Source organism: Canis aureus, chromosome 10 (genome assembly GCF_053574225.1).
Source record: "Canis aureus isolate CA01 chromosome 10, VMU_Caureus_v.1.0, whole genome shotgun sequence".
NCBI classification, from domain to species: Eukaryota; Metazoa; Chordata; class Mammalia; order Carnivora; family Canidae; genus Canis; species Canis aureus.
Window position 1 is genome coordinate 13,710,017 of NC_135620.1, and position 23,877 is coordinate 13,733,893.

Genomic DNA, 23,877 nt, shown 5'->3' on the forward strand with positions numbered 1-23,877 from the left:
AAAAAACCACCTGCAACCCAGCTCAGTTTCCTTATCCTGTTGGATGATTTTCAGCGGATGTGGAAGCCATGTAATGACCACTGGGACAGCTGGGGTCTCACTCTCTACTGAAAAGGAGCAATGAATATTGGGACTGTGGCCAGATTGGTGAACCATAGGGATTGCTGCACTCTGTAACTGGGGAGGTTAACTCTTCCAGGGTGGCACCTTGAGAGAGAGAAGCCCTGAAACCAGACAAGAGGAATTGAGTGGTAGAGAGAATAAAGCATTTCCAGGAGATGGCTGCATGGGAAAGCCCGTTAGGAGAGGAAGGTTGTGGATGCTATGGACCCCTTTGTCTGAGGCTGGACCCCCCAACCCACTGCAATAAACATGGGCAGTGGCCCAGCTCTTCATGAGCTGGAACCACTGTAACTCTTGTCTTCTGGTCTATGGAATAAAGACTCTCACTACTATCTCAAAGTCTAAACACGAAGATCATCTGCTTTAATGTCATGCTTTATATTATCCACTGGCTATGTCCCATTAGAATGACTGTGCTAGAGTGGATATTGTTGTTTATGTTATCAGAACACCTCAAAAAGGGGCTTGATGATTACTTGTTAATTTGTCTCGTTAAGATGTGTTCATGTGCATTTTATATTTCATCTGTATGTCTATATATTTAAAGATCCGCTCGATCTTCAGTTTCAATACTTTTTCTTGCTTCGTGATTCTTTGTTTCCGGTGATGTTGTTTTTGCCTGCACCCCATCCAGACACCCACATCATCTTGTGCTCACCAAAACCACAGGAATAGAGTCTGTAGGTCAACAATTCATCGTGGAGTATGGATGTAGTGAAAAGAAACTAGATTAGAAGAAAGTTGGCCAGTTGATGAGCTAGAATCCATGTAGTCTAGATTGTCTCAGAATCAACCAGAATGGAAGAGAAAGTCATTTTGTGTAATTTGCAAGTATGAGTGTGCATTTTTTTCTCTGAAAATCTTTGTGAGGATTAGAGGAAAAGTTACATGTTTTTGTACCAAGCAATTTGCTTAAGAATCTACTTTTAAATTTCCATAAATAATAAAAGTCCTGGATGTATATGTATATCTAAAAAGTATATAACAAATACAATAATATGTAAATATATAAAACATTAATATTATTCAACATCATTTATTATTAAAATGATTATAATTACATTAATTATAATTATATATTAATCATATGTAATTAGTATGATTATGTAATTATTAATATTATGTTAACTTTAATACACAATGTAATCTTGATATATAATATTATATATAACAAATACAAATTGATTTCATTTCATTTTAAACCTTAATGTGATTTCAAAAATTACTTTTTTTTTTTTTTTTTTTTTTTTTTTAGAGAGAGGGAGAAGGGGGAGGGAGGGGCAGAGAGAATCGTAAGCAGTCTCCAAGCCCAGTGCAGAGTTCGACTCAGGGCTCTATCTCACAACGTGGAGATTATGACTCAAGCCAAAATCAAAAGTCAGACGCTCAACTGACTGAGCCACTCAGGCGCCCCTGAGAGAGCTTTTAATATTTATTCTAAGTGGATAATCTCATTTGAACATGGTGGTAGCATCCTAATCTTTTCTTGGATCATTTCTATATCCACTATAATTAAAAATATATAAAAATGGTACATGCTGTGGGAAGAGGAAGAGAAGAAACACTGGAAATTAAGTGACGGTTTTTTTTTTTTTTTTAAGTGACGGTTTTGAGGTATGAAGGGCAAGTGATTTTTCTCTCATTTATAGTAATTAAGTGATTTGTGCAGCTTAAAAAAAAGAAAAGATCTCAAAATGGCAAAGCAGTGCCTCCAGAGTAAGAGTTTCCTTTTCAAAAATAGTCATTTTTAAACTCTTGATCTTATATTAATTACACCCAGTTTCATCATTAATTAAACTCATTTTCCTCAGCCTGGACTTCTTTTCACTTTCCAGTAATGTATTCCTTAGTCTTCTTATTTCTCTGTCTAATCAAGATAACCCTTGATTAGAGAACTGAAAGGGGAAAGAATAAATTATTTCAGATGCTCAATTCTGAGCACCTCAGACAGTTTCTATAATAAGAAAGACCAGTTAGGGTAAGGGGACCCTTGTTGGCTCTGTGAGTCAGCTCTGCAGGAGATGCTGTGCACTCAGGCACTGCCCGGAGATCTATATCTCTGTTCTTGACATCTGTAGGTGCCACTGCCACCACCAATGGTGATGATGATAAGTGATGGGAAAGCAAGCTGGGAGGTGATGTATCTTCCTTGACAGATTTAAAGGGTTGCTACAGGCAGCCCTGAGGCAAGTGCTGACGGAGGACATTCTGGCGCCGGCCTCAGGTCACAGTCAGGCAGAGCTGTGAGAAGCCCGGAGCCATGTGGAAACTCTGTGGTTTACATCTATGCCTGGATCCTTCTTTTTGAAGATGGGAGAAGCTGGGGGAAGGGGTGAACTGGACGTTGGCCTACAAAATCTGAAGTAGCCATTACGGTTGGTTAGTTGGTCTCTGTCTTGTACTTGGGTTATGTTTGTGGGGATCCAGTGCTTACTGCTCCATGCTCGGCTTCCAAGGATATGCCCATAGTAAACATCGGGATATGATGAATATCCTAGATTTTGAGGCGTGCTCCCCATCACCAAAGCCCTGCTTTCACCCAGGGCGTGGTAAGTGCTAGGTGTGGGCTGGGTGCATCCTAATACTGGTCACTGGGGAAGCAGCTGATCTCAGTCACTGCCTTGGCACAAACAAGTGAACACAGATGAAGTGAAGCAAAGGACCTGGGGTGCTCCCCAGAGAGCCCGAGGAACTGAGCTCCCTGCTTCCAGAAAGCCAGGCAGGGACATCAGACGAGCAAACGTATGCTTGAAGGCAGCACTAGCCCCCAGTTACCCCACTCATTTTTGTTTATTTAACTATAGATGGGAGTTTGGGTTATAAAACAGCTAACTCATTTGCTTTTCTTTTTTGCTTTTGTCTTTTCCAGGACTTTTATAAGTATTTGACTTTACTCAAAATGTGCAAAGAGGAATAATGGAAGCACCTGAATACCTTGATTTGGATGAAATTGACTTCAGTGATGATATATCTGTAAGTAGCACTTCTTGCAAGCGATGCTTCAGGAGATACTGCTTTCACCTACATGGGCTGCTTTTTTATAATCTGTATATCCTAAACTCTCCCAATCATGTTTAGCAGTTGACAGCCAAAATCCCATGTGGCAGACAGTGTGGTTTGGGGGTCTACTGGACTAAGAAGTGAATCTCACTTGATTGTGTGTGTGTGTGTGTGTGTGTGTATGTGGTGGGGGAGGGGTGGAGTGGGAAAGACGGTTGGCCTTACTGAGCCTCCCCTTCCTAATAGGTTTCCTTGTTGTCAAAATTATTCATTGAGTAAACATATAAAGTGCCTGTGGATAGCCCGTGATTAACCCTATCAGTGATAATTCCCTTTATGTGATTGGCTTTGCCACAGCCAGCGTTCTCTGGAGTTCACAAGGACATGGAAGGCCAAATTATTAACTGATGAACAATAAGAGGAATCCTTCCAGTCATTTTAGGTATCAGTGCACAGGTTGGATGCTTTTGGGAAATGCTGAGAGAGTCCTGTGTTGATAAGGACTGGACCACCTGCTCTCTGAGGCCCTGCTTAATCCTGTAAAGCTATGGGCTGGTGAGCTGCTTCATTCCCACAATAGCCACCAACTTCCTGCTGCCTCCAGCTTACCCCACCGTGGCTCTGAGGGGTCCTCTCTGTACAAAGCCTGGCTAGAGCTGATTGTGATTTACCCTGGGCCACACAGTTAATTCTGCCACAGGGGCCAACTGGCAGCCAGGTTGGTTTCTCAGCCCTCAGCTGGATTGGAATGATGGGAAGGTTAATGTTTCTGAATGAGCCGTATAACTTTTCTTCCCAGCACCTCCATGGTCTGGAAGCTACTTTCCATCACTCTCTCAGGGCATGGAGCTTTGGGTCACCACTAGAAATGGTCTCAAAAAGTTAAGCTTCTTTTCACACACCTCTGGCAATGGAGTAATTTCTCTACTTTGGTATTCATTTTGAAGTAAAATTTGCATTATCTGTAAGCACTGGATTACTAGGGTGAGTCTGATGAATGACCTGCTTTATCTGACCCTGGATGAGTTTTTGGGTACCAGGGGAATGTAAATCTAGCCTCTCCTTGTTTTAGCTTCCAGACAGTCCTTATTGATCCTCATTATAAGAAGAGGAAACATGCATTATGATTAGGAGTTCAGAGTAGCTCTCTTAGCTTTGATAATGAAAAATTTTTAGGAGCATAGGCTTTGGGAGGCAGCAGTCAGCTCCCTCCTTTGCTCTGGCCTTTGCTGACTGTGCATGATAACTTCGCCTCTCCCAAGATACCCACCTAACATTTAAGGCTGTTTTGAGGATTGAGTGACCCAATAATATACATGGAGCACTTTGCTTGGCATACAGTAAGTTGCTCGTAAAGTAGCTTGTGTTATTATTTCAGTGAATAATAACAATAATATTTACATGACCAACGGTGAAGAAAGAACTCAAGGGAGAGAACCAGGCATCACGTCAGGACTTTTTTTTCTTTTAAAATACAATAGAGCATTTGTATTTACAGAAGAATCATCTGGCGGCAGCCTATAATTTTGATGAATTAGGGATCTCCGCTTGAAAGATAATAAAGCGTGTTAAGCAATAGCTGGCACCATTTAGCAAGTCAGGGATACAGAATTATGTAAGAGTCCAGCTTCCACAACTTGACCACTTTGGAAACATAAATAAAGATAGTCCATTTGTAATTGCGTAGCTGCCCTCAAGCCTTTCCCCCATCCACTTTCAATAGGTTTCTATTGTTTGGATCTTTAACCTGCCTTCACAATTAAATCAGAAGGAAAGAAATGGCAGCCATGGAATGGTTGAAACAGTAATGGGTGCGCACTTACTGATCGCTCCCTTGAGGAGAGGCAGGATCTTGTTGAATCCATGCAACAGTCCTGGGAGGTAGAAATGTATCATGATCTTCATTTTACAGGTGAGCATACCAAAGCATGGAAGTGTTGCCCATCTTGTCCAGGGCCACCCAGCTCACTGGAAGCACTCTGTCTCTGGAACACCTGCTCTGGGTGCAGTACTTGACTGCCTCCCTGGATGAATATAGTCTACTGCAGTGGTCTTCAGGGTTGAAGATTTTACCCACTCCCCAGGGGATCATTTGGCAATGCCCAGGAACATTTTTGGTTGTCATGGTTGGGGAGGGGTCCCACTGGCATCTAGTGGGTAGACACCAGGGATGCTTCTGAACAATCTAAAATGCACAGGAAAATCCCCTGTAACAAATACCTGACCTACAATGCCGGTAGTACTGAGGGTAAGCAATCCTGTTGCGTTTTTTTTTTTTTTTAACCACATGAAATTTTAAAAAGCTCTAATATGGCAACCTCTATAACATAGCAGATTATTTTATAATAGCTCTGTTGGATCCAGGCTCAGTCCTTTAAATGTGCCAGGACTGTATTCTTAGATACTAACTTTTTGGAGAAAGCAGTGATGACCTCTTTAATATTGAAATGATTGTTCTCTGCCTGTTTAGGTAAACTAGCAGCAATAAATGTTACAACTGCTTTAAGAGCCAAATGGAGGGACGTCTGGGTGGCTCAGCGGTTGAGCATCTGCCTTCGGCTCAGGGTGTGATCCCGGTCCCAGGATCGAGTCCCACATCGGGCCTCCCTGCGAGGAGCCTGCTTCTCCCTCTGCCTATGTCTCTGCCTCTCTCTCTGTTCTCTCATGAATAAATAAATAAAATCTTTTTTAAAAAAGCCAAATGGAGGCTATTTAGAAGCTGACGTTTGTAAAAGTAGGTGTGTTCAATTTGCTCATTCACTGGCATAAAAAGAATGTAGTCAGTCCCCCATAAACATGCCATTACTTTCAGGATTCCATAATCTCCATCTCTGACAGCCCTGACGTCTCTTCCCTGGTTGAGTGGTGGCAGGAGTGGGGAGGAAAATGCACAATACATTTGAAAAAAGATGTTTACCAAAAAGATGCCCAAGCTCACAACTGCTCTTCTTCCTCTCTAGCTGTGGCCCTCTGACATCATCTGTTGTCTCTGTCTCATCTTTTTCCCCTCTGGTCATGAGCCTGGTTCTTGTTTTAATTAAAGCACAAGCTGTATGTTGGTTCAAAATAGCAACTAAAACTTTTTTGCCTTTACCTAATGAGACAAAACCCAGAAGGCAATCAAATTATTTTGAAGCTTCCCAGACTCCAAAATAACATTCATCCTTCACAAACGGTGGGGTTTAAACTACACGTTCTTGTAACCCTGCCATCTCAACAGAGAGAACATTGCACAATCCCGGCAGGTCTGGGAGGGAGATGACGACACATAGAAACGCCACAGTGCAAAGCAGGGCTTTCCTGTCTCTGCAAATGGGTTTGCAGATTTCTTTCTTAACTCCTATGGAAGCTAGACCGCTCTCTTAGAGAAAGAAAAATGCGCCTGAATATTATTTTACCACAGGGTTCTTTGTAGTCATGGTGTATATGTTTTATTAAGAAAGGCCAGGGACACCCGGGTGACTCAGTGGTTGAGCGTCTGCCTTTGGCTCAGAGCATGATCCCGGGAGTCCTGGGATCAAGTCCCACATCGGGCTCCCCCCTGGATGCCTGCTTCTCCCTCTTCCTGTGTCTCTGCCTTTCTCTCTCTCATAAATAAATAAATAAATAAAATCCTAGAAACAAAAAATACAAAACTGTATGACCACTTTTCCTTCCCCTTTCTGAGCGACTTGGAGTAGGGACTCTGGACCAGTCCACAAGATGCCATCAGGTTTCCACATTTGGTACCAATGTGATTGCAAATTGCTGTTCAAAAATAATGCCATTGGTATATGTTATAAATAAAATATAAAACAAGCTAAAGAAAACACAGACAGTTCTCTTAATTTTATTGCACTTGGGCTTTCCCATCTGTAAATGGTAATAATGAACTACCTGTTGCCCTGAATCTTATGGAGAAAATATGAAATTTTATATATGTATGTATATAAATACATACACACATATTTATATAATACACACATAGCTCTACACATACTTATATGTGCATACGCACATACACATGTAAATACACACACAAGGATATACTCTCTTCCTCTATTCAGGAATTTTTTTTTGCCACTTTTCCTCACCACCAGGACTCCAACTTTGGTGAAAGATCACATTTTGTGACAGCCTATTTTTTGTGTGTGTGTGTGTGTGTGTGTGCGCAAGTCACATGAGATCAAGACAAACAAGTGTCCTTGCTCTTCACCATCCCCTTTAAGCCAACCCGGAGTAATAGCACAGAATTATGTGGATTCATCTCCCTAAAGAGACTGAATCATTGTCTGATAGGAAAATAACTTCTTTTTTTTAAAGATTTTATTTATTTATTCATGAGAGACGCAGAGAGAGGCAGAGACATAGGCAGAGGGAGAAGCAGGCTCCCTGTGTGGAGCCTGAAGTGGGACTCGATCCCAGGACCCTAGGATCATGCCTTGAGCTGAAGACAGATGCTCAACCATTGAGCCACCCAGGTGTCTGGGAAAGTAACTCCTATGGCAAACAACTCTCCTTTCAGTGGGTTTTCACATTTTTCCATCCTTGCACTAAAATACCTGCCACCCTCTGGTTTGTGTGCACCACATTTTACTCAATGTAAAATACTAATGCTTCCCAATATTTCATTCCATTTCCACAAAGTAATTTCGTAGCAGCAGGAGGCCCCAAGAAAGGGCATGGGGAGCTTATCAAGTAGACTTAGGCAGAGAGTTGAGTGGGTCAAGAATACAGCTTTTGCCCCGACTTTCAGAGCGAGAAAGAATGTGAAGTTAATCAAGGTAGAAAGAACCTGGCTTGTCTCTCTTCTCTAGCAAGAAGTCTACCTGAGTTAGATCCTATCATGATTGCTTCTGTGCTTCCTAGAAGGTGACCAAGATGCTCTCACGCGGCCTTGGCCCCCTTTTTACCATCCTGTCCCTCAGCCCTGCCCTTCTTGGCACTCACTTGCTCTTATCCACACTAAAACTTTTCTTAGGGCTTCTTGGTACAATCTAGTTTTATTGGGGGTCCACATGTTCTTTTTGCAAATGTCCTGTGTTCAAGTCTAGATTACCTTTCACTCCTCCCTTTTGCAGCCTCTATTACCAAAAGCCTCCTGCCTTGTTCTGCTATCACATGTCATCTGTGTTCTCTTGTATCCTAACACCTGCCAGCAAAGGAATTAAGAATAATCTAATCCAGACAAGATGAATTACATGCTCATGTCCCATAGGTAGTATAAGAGCCCAAGACCGGAACCTGGGCCCCCAGACTCCACATCTTGGACCTGATACCTCTTCCTGAGAAGGTGGAAAGCAGCCTTATAGAGTGATTTCCAAGAATGAGCAATTGCCAGATTTTTTTTTTTTTTGCTCTTCCCTTACTCTGCAGATAGCCCTCAAAGATCTTATCTTTCCTGCTAGTGAGAGCATGTATTAGATTCACAGTACAGTTAATTTACACAGACTATTTACCTCTTATGTATGGCTAAATTTTATGCTGATCCACTCAACAACGTGCATTAAACGTTTACAGTGTGCCAGGAGCAGTTCTAGGTGTGGATGAATGACACAGGCTTGATCTATGTTCTCAGAGTTTACAGGACCCTATCATAACAATTGAGCCTATTATGAAATGTCAGGTTAACTTAATAGAAGGTCAGATTTAATTACAATTTCAAGCTCCATTCTTGACAGTCTTTATATTCCTCTGATGATTGATTATTGGCTCACAATTAAAACTAGACCATCACTGAATCATAACGAGGATTATAGCCAGCCCTATGTCCTGCTTCCAGTTAGATTTCTTTTAATCTTTCTTTTGTAATTTTTAATGTTTGCCTCAGTAGTTGCCATTGCTTTGCCTTAGCTTCTAAATGCTCATTTTTTGTACTTTTTAATGTAAATAATAGTAATAGCATTTATTGAACACTTACTATGCATCAGACACAATTACTTGTGTTTTACATGATAGCTCATAATCTTCACAGCCATGCTCTGATAGAAGTAGCATTATTATCCTGTTTTACAGATGAAGAAACTGATAGAGGCTAAGTAATTACTATTAATTAGTGGGAAAATGGTGAAGCTAGGATATAATGTGGGCAGTTTGGCTCTATAAACCATGTGGGTAACTTCTGTTGAAATGACTTCTGCTGGGCCCTTTGGTCACCTCTGGTTGGCTCTGTTCATCCAGCTCTCTTCTCATCCATGATCACTTCTCCTAGCAGAAGGGGATCATTCAGTATTATGCTATCTCACCACCTTTGCCAGTGTGGACCTTCATCTTTTGCCTGACTGCATGTTAGAACTATAATGCTATATGCGGTATACTCTGAAAATGGTCAAAATAGCTACTGAGTCTTCCGAAATACCAACTGTAAAAAAATCTCAGCATAAAAGAATTTGATTATTAATTAAAAAAAAAACCTCTCTTGATGGAATAAAAACAAGGAACCAGAACAAAAATGCATTTGAAAATAGGATTATTTCTATTCTTCTCTGACAAAGCCTAAATGTAGAAAGAAATGTATTTAAAGCAGTCTGAAAAAACGAAAGAAAGAAAGAAAGAAAGAAAGAAAGAAAGAAAGAAAGAAAGAAAGAAAGAAAAGAAAGAAAGAAAAAGAAAGCAGTCTGGGATGAATTATATGAAAATGTAGCTCACCAGTACCTGCATTGTGTAGAAATGGAGGCTAAAACTGTGGACATCAGTATGGTCACTGTGAAATATGGAAATGTGGAAAGAATATTCCAAGGACACAGAACTGTGCAGAAGTTTGTTCCACATGGTATGGAGAAAAAGAGGCTTCTACAAAAGAGACTGGAAAACAGTTTTCAGAAATAGAGGAGGAATATTAAGGGAGCTTTGAAGGGAGAGAGGGATCTAAAGAATTTAAGGAAGCAAGTGGCCAATTGTGGGAAATAGGCCATTATAAAGAGAGGGATAGATTTTCCAGTGAAGACCCATTGGTGGCCATAATAAGAGTGGGGCCTTTGGGGTGGTAGAGTGGAAGCCATGTCACGGTGGCTAGAGGGGTAAATGTAAGAGACAAGGAAGGGGAGAAAATAACCACAGCAATTCTTTTAGAAAAGATGGCAGTGAACACAAGAGCAAGAAAGCCTGTGGTCAACTGGGGAGGCAGTGTGTCTTGAGGGGCAGGGGTACTTTTTTGTTTTTATAGGATTAGGGGAAAGAGCCAAAGACGGTGGCTGAGAAGGAGAGAAGAGGGATGATGGCAAAGCCCGAGCTCTGAAGACATGGGAGAGGAAGAGGCCTGAGCACAAGTGGAGGGTTAGTGGGGAAGGGGTGGACTGTTAGTGCCACATGGTTGCCATCATCTGTGGGGAGAGCGTGAAGTCAGGACATGCCTTCCTGAACTGGAAAGGCAGGCCACCAGAAAGAAGGCCTAAAGTGCAGAAAAATACTACGCCTCTGAAAATCGCACTTCAGGGTGTGTCTGCTTTCACCGCCAGCTTTGTGTCTACACATGGTTGCTGTTTCGTTGTGTGCCTATTGAGATGCCTGCCTAAATTTTGGAAAGCTTTGTGAGGAATCGTGAATTTCAGGATGGTTGTTTGGATGACTGGCTTAATTGTTTCTTTTGGAAACGTAATGAGACCTTAGTTGTTTAAAGTCTCTAACTTCAAAAGGTGCTGGGGATTTTCATTCTTTTATTCTCTGTGGCTCATTACCATTTGAGTCATGTCTGCTTGTTCACCCAACTGGCTCCAGCTTTGTGGAGTAAGGGCCAAAGCCTTTTAGTCCTGAACAATATCTAGGGTGGTCAGAGATCCTCATGGCTCAGTGTAGAAATAATGCATGGTTATTATGAATCCCATGCATGTTCAAGCTATTTTGCATGGCAGAATGACAAAAGTGACTGGCGCAGGCTGGGATGTGTAGGATCGTCTTGCGTCATCTTGACTCTCTAGTTTGCGAAGCTAAGCTTCAGTGTCAGCCCTTGGCTGTGGACTCTTTTGGAGGAGGAAAGACCAAAGAGAGGCCAAATAACTTACTGGGACAAGCTGGGCTCTCCTCCTTTCTAATCCCAGCTCATCTCCCTCTTCGGGTCTCTTTAGTTGCCATATCTTGATCTGCTGAGTTTAAAATCAGGAGGGGAATGAAGATGGTGAGGGAAGAAGGGCCATATACACACATGGAAAACAGGTTGGAGAAAAAGATAAAAACATTCAGCATCATTTTAGTGCTTGCAAACTGACTTGACTTGGCTTTGGCATTATCTCACATGATTACCTGTGTTCTACATGTTAAGAAAGTGAACCCCAGAGATATGAAATGATTTATTTGTCCAGAGCCCCAGTTAATAAATATCAGAACTGGAGCTTAAAACTAGGTCTTCTGGTTCCAAATCCATTGTCCTTCATGCAGAAGGCTGAGACATCAGCCACTACCCATCCTATTAATCTATTAGAATTATTTTTCTTGTAACTATACTACGATTGCATCCCTAGGCTGGTAATAATGGGTCTTTCTAGGAAGGTGAGTGCCATATAAATATTAACTGCTACTATTATTCTTTTTATTATTGCCAGTAAAATTGTGGTTACATAGGGGAATTCATTTTATTCAGTTCAGTAAGTGCCCAGTATCTTTGGTAAATAAAATATTGTCCATATCCTCAGGAAGCAGAGAAAGCAATGATGGGAATATATAGGTGAAATATCATGTGATAGAATCTGTAATGGATGTGTACCTAAAATATACATATAAAGCCATTGTTCTTGAATGTTAGCATGCATCAGAATCATCAGGTTCACTTGTGAAAATAAAGATTGCTGGGCTCTGCCGTCAGAGTTCCTAGGATGGGGCTCAAGAATGTGAATTTCTAATAAGTTCCTAGATAGGGTTGATGCCATTGGTCCAGACACCACACTTTGAAAGCTGGAATTACTTCCATCTGGGAGGGTGGGAGAAAATTTTGTAAAAGTGACTCCCAGACAAAGCTTGAAGAATTAAAAAGGGTTTGCCTAGTGAAATTGGTGGAATGGCATTCCAAGTAGATAGAATATCATGCATAAAGGTATAGACAGGTAGAACAATAGATCAGAGATCCATAAGAAATTTCACTTTGCCATAATCACAAGAGAAGTGGACGGTGCTAAGACAGAAGCCTGAGCTCATGGAGGGTTTCACATGCCATGCTAAGGCTTTGCCCTGTAGCCCATGCAGAGCCCCTGAAGGATATGAAACAGAGAAGCAGCTTAGTCAAATTTGCATTTTAGAAAGCTAATTAATTCTAGTGCAAGTATGGAAGCATGGAGGAAATACCTAAATATGAAAAAGCTACTTTGAACATCTATAATATGCCCAGGGATTAATCAGACATGTGCTTGTCTTGATATTTCAGTCAAGTAGTTAATAAGACCCCGTGTGCCATGCTCACATGCAAGTCCAAGTCACCGTCCTTTCTCTCTGGCACTTTTGGGAGCCAATATAACACTTAGGAAACAACAGCCCATAAAGCAAGGCAGTATTTTACCAAGGGCAAGGAAGAGTCTTTTAGGGCTAAAGCAGTTAGCCAAGGTTTCATGCAGAAAGCAGAGTGCAAGCTGGCCTTGCAGAATGCTGGCTTTTCCCTGGCCAGAGGAAGGCTTTGCAGGCAAAGAGGACCCTAGAGTAGAGAGGTACAGAAGGTGGCAGTAAACTTCTAATGCACCCAGATATTGAAGAAACAGAGACAGCTGGTCAACCTGTGGCTTTTCCTAGGACATGATAGAGGAATGGAAATGAAGTTCAGTTCACAAAGCCTAGTTCTATGGGAATAACCTCTGCAAGGTTTTCTTTAAAAAAAGAAAAAAAAAGAATAAATTAAGCAACAGAGAGCTAGGAAATGTAGTGCTTTTCAGCCATCTGCAAGCCCCCTCTCTCTTATCATCAAGGATAATATCATCAAGGATAATAATAGGTATCAGGGGAACAGAATACAAAGGCAGGGAGTAGGGGCAAGAGACAGGGAAATACATTGGGCTTTGGTTCTGATAGGGCCAGAATGACAGTGGTTGTTGCCCAGGGAGTTGGCCATTGTCCGGGGAATGAGGTGGGTTGGCAATCAGACAGCTCCTTATAAAAGGCCATCTGTCCTTTGCACTCAGATGAGGGCCTGGGAAGCCCTCCCTTTCAGCTCCCCGATGGTAGTACAATGAGCTCGTGCAAGGGAGACTTCCTGGGTCATTTGCTTATTCAAGAATGTGCACCTATGAAAATGCTTTTGCATATTAGTGTTGCAAGTTGTGTGTTTCCTCTGCTCCTCTTCCCATCATGACCTAACTGTACAACATTCTCTTAAGCTCTATCTTCTATCCAAAGAGCAGTATTGGTGCTTACTGAAACAAATACACAAACTAATGTTTTCCTTGTGTCTTTATAAAGGATGGTGGATTTGTTCACAGTGTAGGTTGGAGTCTTTGCTGAACTGGCCATTCCATATACCCTTACAGTTATCCAAAACTGATTTTCTGGCCAACACGTCATCCTTTTCTGAGATTGCTGTACTTGCGATTTTCATTACCAGGAGCAGCATATGACTTTTTCTTCAAGGTCGTTATTCCCAAAGGCTTAAGATGTATGCCTTCACAGATGTGACTTTCTGTATGCCAGAGGTGGACACGCAAAGCTGCGGCGTGGGATGTAGGCTGAGGCAGTGGGTGGGCCTCAGCGAGGCTAGTCCTCTGCCTGTAGCTCAGTACCCACCCCAACCAGGCAAATTTAAACCCTATTACATTAAGAATTGCTGCACTCTTCAGACCTTTGAGATCACATAGGAAGAGCTGAAGATATAGCTAATAATTTAGAGATCCTGACATGCCTGACTTTGGGGTGAGAGGTAGCAGTTAGAATGCATGCGGCTGAAAATACAGAAAGCAGCACACCCAGTTCAATCAAATGTATATCATTAAGCCAAGTGAGCAACCTTATTGAATTTATCATTAACTATATTTAAACACAATCCATCTTAAATTCCCCATTTCTAAAATTTTGTCTTGGAGATAAAACAGGAGAGGGGGTGAGACTGCCAAAGGGTGCTTTTCTTGGGCACATGGCAGCTGAAACAAAAGCCCCAATTTTAATTGAATTATAAACTGTGTAATTATTTAACCTGTACCAGCTGGTCTCAAGAAGCTACCAGATTCCTTAGAGACCTTGTACTTGGCGAAGAACATAAGGTACCTTATTAGTAACAAGAAAAATGCCTTCTGTACCTGTGTTACCCCCATCCCCCAAAGAACGTACTGTTAAAGGGGAAGAATGCTTAAAGTTCAGTTTTGGTTTAAGAGCCAGTCCTCCCTCCTTCTGAGTATGTGAGGGGATTGACTAAAGCACCTGTGGCCTCTAAGGAATGGCCACCATAAACAGGATGTTATTGCATCAGACAGGTAAGAGTAATTTCTCTAATTAGTCATTTGAGATTTCATTTTTCACTTGGAAGAACTGGAAATTTAATTTGTTTGTGACATGCAATTGGCAAACTGACAGTAGCTACAATTGCCCCTCCCTCTGTCTTGCTGTCCTGACATCATGTGAAAAGCACTGGGGGGGGGGTGGTGGTCTCGATGTAGACACTTCACTTCATCTATCAACATCAAGCTAACTAAAGTACCTTCCTATTGACAAATGTTCGCCAATTACACATTCCTCACTTGTAATGCTAGAATAATCCTAATGAGTTTCCCATGATCATTTTTCTTTCAGATTAAAGGTTTCTTCTCAATCCTCCCAAATTTTGCAGCAGTGAGGTCATTCATAGTATATTTTCATTTCCATAAGAACCTTGTTCCTAATGGTACAGAGCAAAATAATTTTAGGGAGCTATATTTTATGAATTAATGTATGATCAAAGATGGTCTGTTTGATTAAAGAAATAGTTCATCCCATCTATTTTTGTTCTAAAACATCCTTTTCTAAAAGGAAGATTGAGTGGCATCAAACATAGTCCCCATACATCATACCTATTGATTTCACATTTGTTTTCACTCTTCTGGTTTTATGCCCCCCTCGTGTTGTAATTTGTTATCCTGGGAGCTGGCCCCTGAGTCGCTACTGGGTTGGTGCTGGGAGGTGATTCCAGTTCAGACTACTCTGTACATGAAACAGATGAGCTTTCAGACACAGAACCACGCTCCTCTTTTATTTTTATAACGTTCCCCCCTCCACCCCCGGTATTTCCCATGGAGCTCACAGATGCCACAGAGTAAAATCTCTGACAAGTGGCAACGTGAGAGATGTTGGTAAGGTCCAGCCAGCATGGCCACAGGTAAGGCTCCTGGCAGCCCTGGGTGCTGCAGGAAGCTAAGGCCTTTACCCTTGGCTCTTAACACCTGGACTCAAAATGCAAAGATTATAGACACCTTCTGGAAATCCCCGAGGCCACAAAATTCTTCCATCTTCTACAGACAAGTAGCAAAAGTAACAGGAGATAGAATGCCTGCTCGGCTCCCACCTTCCATGTGAAAAGCAGGACCATATAGCCCCTCTTAATGCATATCTGCTTAGATGCTTCTAGGCAGAGCTTGGGATGCCCCTGAGTCACCAAGCAGCCCATCTGGGATAAAATCAGACGGACTTTCTGGATACACGCATGTTGTACTCAAGTATCACTTCCCATGTTGTGCTTTTTCTGGCCAATTTGAATGAATGTCATACTCTTGTTTTAAACTCTTGCTTTCTTCCCTTTCTGCTCTGGCTGCCCATCCAGTACTCAGTCACATCACTGAAGACCATCCCTGAACTGTGCCGAAGATGTGATTCACAAAGTGAAGACAGATCAGGTGAGTCTCTCACCTCCTCCCTCTCCTGCTCCTGACTCTCAGAGCCTGGAGGGCTCCAGGAAGCTGTTTCCCCTCACCCTGCCTGTTCCTGCCTCCTGCCTTGTGAGGCTTCTCCCTTCATGCCCCTACACACACACACACACACACACACACACACACATACCCTCTGCAAACAGATGTTAGGTCATCCTCCAAAGGCTAACGGGACAGGGAGGCTCTAGTAAGGACTCGGCTGTATACAAATAAATGTAGCCCGTCATTTCAACAGCTCCAAACCACAGTAGACGCAGCAATTTACTAAAAACCCGAGAAACCATTGGTGACAAAACATAATGATGCAGGCGCCAATGAAAAAATGTTGGATGCATTCACTACCCATATGGCAAGGACCAGCTTGGGATGGTGCTTCGCCAGAGTTTGAAACCCTATCAGGGATGCGACATGATAGGATCTGCAAGAAGGCATACTGTAACAGTTAAGATTAAAGCGAAGCTTTGGAGTTTAATAGTGTAAACTAAACAGAGAATTATGGCATATAGATGAAAACCAGCTGGTTGACCTTTCTCCTTGCACACGCCCCCACCCCTAGGAAAAAAAAAAGGACATTCAGGGTTGTTTTTCCCTCTGTAAATCAAATTAAGCCTCCCTCCTTTTCTCTCTGTGATGGGCGAAAATGAAAATTAAAAAGGATGTCGATGGGGACGATACCGTGGCATTGAACTATGAAAGGATGTTCATTGTTTTTCGAAGTAATTGCTGTAAGGCATCACCATTAATTGTGCCAAAGCTGGAGCTCCTCTGATAATAGCTTGAATCCTGAGAACCATAGGCTATGGAAGGCCCAAGATAATCCTGAGATTGTATGTATCATGTTTCAGAATAAATAGATGGCCCTTACCTGGACAGCTACTAGAGTATTCTAGTAGCTTTCTCACTGAAAGGACTTGCACAAAACTAATTTACTTGTCTCCTGGAAATCTCATTTACTTTGACATTTTGCTCAGATGAGATGGAGCAAACAGTCTTTCAAGGTTTATTTATCTCTGTTTTGTTGTTGTTGTTTTGAGTAAAAGTAATGTTTCAATGTTTGGGTCAGAAACACAGAGGATAGTTCTAAGTTCCCATAAAAGTTCTCACTTACCTTTAGTTTTGGGAGGTTTTTTTTTGTTTTTGTTTTTTTTTAATTTCAAACACAGTCAGGTTTCTGTCAGATTTAATAGAGGCTTTGGCCACAAGGCTTTAGGGATATGCCTCCTTACAAGGCATCCTCAGGTTCCAGGCTGGATTGCTGACTGGTGCACCAGGGCCATGACTTGGGTTCATGTTAGGGTTCAGTTATTTATCAGCTATAAGCCTAGAGCCTGAGACTGATCAGCTACAAAATAAAGAAGAAAAAAAATCTTTAAAAAAAGGTGGGGAAGGGGGGCACCTGGATGGCTGAGTGGTTGAGCATCTGTCTTGGCTCAGGTCATGATCCCAGGGTCCTGGGATGGAGTCCCACATCCGGCTCCCTGAATGGAGCCTGCTTCTCCCTCTGCTTAGGTCTCTGCCTCTCCCTCTGTGTCTCTCATGAATAAATAAATAAATAATCTTTTAAAAAAGCAAGAAGTTTTTGCTTCTTGCCAACTGTTAGGATCAAAATTAGGTGACATGTCTGAAGTTACTTTGTAGATATACAGGATTTTCTTCTTTAATTAGAGCTGGGGAGTAAAGAGAAGAAATCCTAGCAATCACGTGTACAGTGCTCAGTGTGTGAGGTCCTATTATAATCCCTTTACTCACATTAACTTAGTTAATCTTAAAATCCCCATGAGCTGGGTACTTATGATGTTTATATTATAGGTAGGGAAACTGAGACAGAGAGCAGAGAAGTTAAATATCTTGACTAGAGTCACACAGCAATTAAGTTGCAGAGCTGGGATCCCCCCCACAGCAAGTCTGCCTCTGGAGTGGGTTCTCTTGTCCACTACATATACATATACTTCTCTTCAGACAGCTTGATTGAACAGCATTCATTTAATTTTAGGATATTATCCTTTTGAAACTTAAAAAAAAATCAGCATTTTCCCTCATTGATGAAGTAGTTAATTTCTCTTCTCGGTTCAGTAGCAGTTCTTGCTAACCAAGGTAAGTGAATTAATGAAAGCTGTTAAAAATAATTTTTCCTGAGGCTGGTTCATCCCGTTTTCTCCAGGTCGTGACTCCTCACCACTTGCACAATAGGTGATGTTGGACATCTCTTCTCTGGTTGAGGAGGAGGCCAGTTTCAAGTTTAGAAGCCTTTAAACTTCACCCAGAGCTAAGACCCAGTGCTCAAGGTCATTGGCAATAATTAGACCTGACAGGAAATGGGTGCATGTGGGCAAGACTAGGGCCTCTTAATGGAATCACGTGTGTACCTCCAGTGGAATCACATGTACACCTTGTTTGAAGACTGTCAAACTAATAGAGCAAGAGTAATCCTACAAAAAAAAGAACACGTAGAAAAATCCATCTCTCCATAGCATCACTGGAGATGATCTGTGAGCTCCTTTGAAAGAAATCTCAACATTGTGAAGATTTTTCACAGCTAGTTTCTGAGAGAATTGAGCCATTACCAACTAATTCCAAGGGCACCCAGCTGTAGAAATACCCTTTGCCCCCTTTTCGTCTTCCTGTGTCAGCCACCTAGAAGGAGCTTGCACCAGGAGGGCTTGCAGATTTTCATTTTTATGGTAATCTTTTCAAACAGATGGCAGCAGAAAGCACACTGGCCTCTGAGAAGAGTCCACACCTTCTTTTGGATGGGGCACCCTCTGGAAAAACTTTCCGCTCAACCTCCTGTCAGTTAGAATATAATCTACCAGATAAAGGCTCTTTGTCTTTCTCAAGTTTATTAAGCAATTTCCATTTTGTGTAGGTTGTCAAATGTAACCATCCATCCTTGAATTAACAAGCCCTTGATCAGATGTTCTCAGGCCCATTTGTTCTTTTATTTATTCCTCCAGCAGATAACTGAATATTCCCCATCATAGGCACTCAGGACGAGGTAACAAATAAGACGTAGATAAGGCACCCGTTCTCAAGATGTTTATGCTCTAGGCGGTGACCAAAAAAAGGCAAACAAACAAATAAATAAACCAGATCATTTCACACAGTGATAAGAAGTGACTCAAAGCAATATGATAGAGTAACTTCGAGGATTTGGAGGAGGGCACTTGTAGGTGTCTGGAAATGTTAGAAGGACCCAGCCAGTGACAACCAGTAAAGATCTTTGAAGGCAGAGAAAGTAGCAAGTACAAAGGCCCTGAGCCAGGAATGAGCTTAGCCTGCATGAGGAAGAAAAAGAACAACCAATCTGCAATCGGATGATCAAAATGAACGTAATGTCTGGGAGAAGGTCAGGGTCAGAGTCTGTGTGGCCCTGTCAGTCATGTATGCGGGCATGGGTTTTATGCTAAATGCTGTGAAAAGCACTGCCCGCAAGATTTCAATTTGTCTAAAATCTTACTACTTGGAGCCTCGGGGTGCAAAATCATTAACTCACAACAGAAGAGGGACCCAAAAATCATCTAGTCAGAGAGCGCGAGAGAGCATGTGGGAGTACAAATATTACAGCAAATGGGTAAAGTGTTGATGAATAAAGGATAAGATATATACAGGCGCTCTTTGTGCTGGTTTTATTTTTTAACACTTATAAGTTTACTTACAAATGGAAATAATTATTATAAATAAGTTTTTTAAAAGGAAAAAAAAAAACACTTACTTAAAGTCCATCAGATCTTCAGAGGGGATCCTTATTATCCTGCCTGCACTTCACAGCTCCAGTGACAGAGAGTTCGCAGTGTCAGGAGGCTACCCACCGTAATGACTCATTTTTTCATTCAGCTGAAATCAGTGTTCTTCAAATTATCATCCCTCATCCCTGGTTCTTCCTTTGGATCCATAGTGATGGGCAACCTGTCCTGGACAAGGTGCCACTAAGTATTTAAAGATGACCTTTGTCTCATCTTCTCCAGGTTGACATTTCCCTCCATGGTTTTAAGTCTATCCTGCTCATCCTTGCTCTCTCGTGGATGACTACAAATGACCAGCATCCTTCTTAACATGGAGCTCTCAGAACTGAACCCAAGGTGGCTCCCCGTGTGGTCTGAGGAGAGCCTGCCAGCCCCTCATGTCAGGATCCAGGACTCCCCACCTACCTGTCCTGCCTTCCCAAGGTTGCTCCAGAGACAACACTCATACTTGTCCTCTCTGCCTGTTTCTCAAGTGTTCTGAGAGGAGCAGGAATGTCAGAGGAGCCTGTTGGTGGCTTTGGAAGCCCCTCTGTGAGACTTATGGCTCGGAGTTCACCCCTCTTTCTCCCTAGACCCGGGGTCACCCCCATGGTAGGGTCTGAGAAAGGCAAATGGCAGTGTCCTCAGATTCCTGGGGCAGCCTCCCACTACCTTCCACTAGTTGTGCAATGCACACAAGCATGCCCTAGAGGTGCTTTCCTTTAGCTGAAGGCTTTGACTCCTATCGAAATCTGCACTTTCAGATTTCTGAAAGGAATAATATTTGACAGGAATAATATTTTCAACTATCCTCTGTGAATCACAGTGCACAATGACTGAGCTTCAAATTTCTGTAAAAAAAGTTTCGAAAAAAACATGTGAAAATATTACAGATACCACAAGAAGGTAAGAGGGAGGTGAAGAGCTAGAAATAGGACCTTTGAGAACAGACTTGGCCTCTCTTCGGAGCTGCTCTTGAGATTCCTAGGTGTTCAGTATTCCAAGTCCTCCATAAACAGCTTATTTGTCCTCAGAATAATTCTCTGAGGGAGGACCATTATTATACCCAATTTCTTGATGAGGAAACCAAGACTCCTAGAGGATAGTTTGCCCAAAGTTCTGGAGCTGGCAAATCTAAAACCAGCTGTGCTGACTCCAGAGCCCTATGAAGTTGAGTCAACTAATTATCGTCTGAGGAGTCACATGTGGCTACTAGGGTGAAGCAAGGATTAGCAGCAAGGAAGTCATGTGTGAAAAACTTGCCCTTCTAAAAGGAAGTTATTTGCGAAACATTTGCACATTTTCTCTGCTTAATCCCCACTGTTCTCGAGTAGAAGGGGATGGCACAAGGCAGTGGGTGTTAACTCTGCCCTCCAGTTTTCTCCAACAAGGACTAAAATATGTCGACATATGGTATTCAAATCAGACATACTCAGTTTCATTGACTTTGAGTTTTCTTTTATTAATTGAACATTCAAATACATGTTTGTTTCAATTCATGGTGCTTTAAGTGTCTTGTGATTCTCTCGAAACATGTATCTGCTAAGCTCATTGGATCATTTTCTCATGGAAGAAGGCAGATAAATGTTAATGCAGTTCTGGGTCCAAGAGCAAGACACAATGAGGATTGAAAACTCAGTTATATGACAGTAATAAATGGCCCCGGGATGGGTTGAGAAGAGATTCTGAAAGAATTTTCATACCTACATAACCTGGACTATAATTTGCCTGATAGTGAGTAAAGGAGAGCCATTCTTTTTAAACTTCATATCTGATACCTATCTGGTAAAAAAAAAAAAAAAAAGGCATTTTGGTTGTAGACTTAAAAGCCTTGCAGATTTGCTATATTTTCAGCCCCTCTGAGTGCAGATTTTGTGACAAACTCTGAACCTCTGAAAATATGTGGTTTTCTAAGATTTTTAAGGCATTCAGCCAACACCAAAAATAGTAAATAGACATGAAATTTATCCCCTTGACCCTTCTGTAACATAGCAGATGATGCTAAATATGTAAACCCCCTATTCTCCATTTTATTAAGGTTTAATGCTAAAAGCTTGCAAGCGAAGGTCGATGGGGTGGTTTAAATTGTAAAGCCTGCTGATGACTCCATCTCACATGACCAAAATGGACTCCAAAGAACAGGGCAACGCATTTCAAAGATCTCGCTTAAAAAACACAAACACTTCAACCCAGCACAGCAAAGAATCCAACACCTCTGACAAAACCCTCAGTTTATCTCACCACAGTGAAAATGTACATACAAGCAAAGCATCTAGATGAGAATGCTATCAAGTGAAACACTTATTTTTATTTCTCTTTAACAAAATTATGCTTCCCAAGGTGATAACCATCCATTATAAAAAATGAAAAGTAAAAACTACAGCTAATCCTGTTGTCAAAACAAAATGTGACTATATTTCTTTTTAGCATTTCTTTCCTCGAGGCCTAGTTTTTGTTAGAGTTATAATCATCATGCAGGGAAAGTTTGCTGCTCTTTTCTGCGGCTATAGCATGCGTGTAGCTATTGTGTCAAATAAAGCCCAGGACTTAACCTGTGAAGGTAGACCTGTCCCCTCTGTCCGGAGGGAGAGACCATCTCTGGCCTTTAATCCATTAACATGTAGCTTCTGTTTCTGAGAGACAGGGCATAAGTCAGTGTGAGGCAAGATAGGAGCAGAGGAGGTGATAGTATAGTTAAAAGGAATACTCTGGTCGTGTTGCGAGTAATAAAGGTGCTAGAAGGAGCAGAACTTAAATACATCACACCCTTGGCTCTTCATCTCTTCATTTGAACATGTCTTGGCTTAGCTGGATCTACAAGCACCACAGCTCCCTGGTTTTCTAAAACTTTATAAGTATTGTGGAAATAGGAAAGAAATGAGACAATATCAAAGGGAGAGGAACCTTAGGGGGAGGAGACCCAGTCTCCTCTCCCCTGATTTAGTTCATTTTTAATGGGCTCTGAGAAACATGTCTCGCACCCTCAAAATTGATACAGAGATCTTGGTAGAAGTAACTTCAGGAGTGTCTGCAGGAAGAAAGGATGAAACTTTGGAAGCAGGGATAAGCATCATTTGGGGGGGGGGGGGCGGAGGGAAAGACATGAAACCAAGGGATGAGGAAAAAAGTGATACAGAAGCCAAATGCCCTTGTACCTTGCGTGGCCTCCAAAGTTCATTCCTGTCATAAGAGAGAATGGTTTCCCTGTCCCGGCTACCTCCGTTGCCCTAATTCCTCCCTTAAACAAATAAAAGTCACAAAAGAAATTCAAGTCATAGAAACAACTCTAGAATCTCATTGTTGAAGGATCCTTGGAGAGAGTAAAGAGGCATCTACAAAAGTCCAGATCCTTCTAGGGTACAATCACCATCCACATCAGCTGGGAACTTGTTGGAGAGGCAGGCTCTCAGACCCCCTGATCAGAATCTGCATTTTTTAACAAGCTTTCCAAGTGATGTGTGCATATTCAAGTTTGAGGAGCAATGAGTTAGGATGCCTTGGTAATGGATGCTAATCCAGGGTCCATGATGAGTGTCACTCCATGCTCAAAACTGAGCAGTAGATCCTTGAGGTGGTTTTCCAGACACAATGGGAAACTCCCTGCTGTGGCCTTCGGGTCCTGAGTCATCATATCCTGATCCAGCAAGCTTCCTCGCATGCCCTTCTCCCCCCACTCTGTCTGCACATCACAGAACCTTCTTCAGTTCTTCCAGCGTGTGTGTTTTTCATGTTACATTTCCTGCTTCCGCCTCCGGGGTCACCTCTCCAGGGCCCCGTTACCCGACTCCTAGACCACCATGTTCCAACAGAAATATAATGCAGGCCACTTACATAATTTAAATTTGTTCCAATAACCACATTTTAAAACTATAAACAGATGAGATTAATTTAATATCTTTAATTTAACCCAATAAATCAAAATGTTATTTCAGCATGGACCACTGGCCACATTTTAACTGCTTAGTAGCCACAGGTGTCTAGTGGCTCCCTTTTGGGACAATTTGAGCCTAGATTATATTAGCACTGCTCTCCCAACTTACTCTATGATTTCCTAGCTCCCTATAGTTTCCTCCTTTTTAAATATCTGTGTTTCAAAAAATTATTAACAATATGATGCTAGTTTAATGTCAGTTTTCTCTAGAAGACTAAATGCATTTTCTCTTGTTTATTAGGGAATCCCCAGTGCCTGGCACTGAAGCCATGTGTATATCTGAGATATGGGTGGGCAAGTGAATGCGTGAAGAGGCAAA

At 41.9% G+C, this 23,877-nt stretch overlaps 1 protein-coding gene and 1 long non-coding RNA gene across 19 annotated transcripts in view; both read left to right on the plus strand.

Annotated features, from left to right (window-relative positions):
- SNCAIP (synuclein alpha interacting protein) overlaps window positions 1-23,877 on the plus strand; it is a 148,771-nt gene that overhangs the window by 71,383 nt on the left and 53,511 nt on the right. For 17 of the 18 annotated variants that reach the window (XM_077911409.1, XM_077911400.1, XM_077911402.1 and 14 more), the window contains 2 exons: window positions 2,993-3,096; window positions 15,800-15,872. In XM_077911409.1, coding sequence (XP_077767535.1) covers window positions 3,040-3,096; window positions 15,800-15,872 — 130 coding nt within the window. In that variant the 5' untranslated portion in view covers window positions 2,993-3,039. Of the gene's footprint in view, window positions 1-2,992; window positions 3,097-15,799; window positions 15,873-23,877 lie in introns of those variants that run through there. The other variant, XM_077911416.1, reaches the window with a different exon arrangement.
- On the plus strand, window positions 5,158-5,829 carry LOC144321995 (uncharacterized). Its single transcript, XR_013387539.1, has 2 exons — window positions 5,158-5,371; window positions 5,594-5,829. It is a non-coding gene; the product is annotated as an uncharacterized LOC144321995 (long non-coding RNA).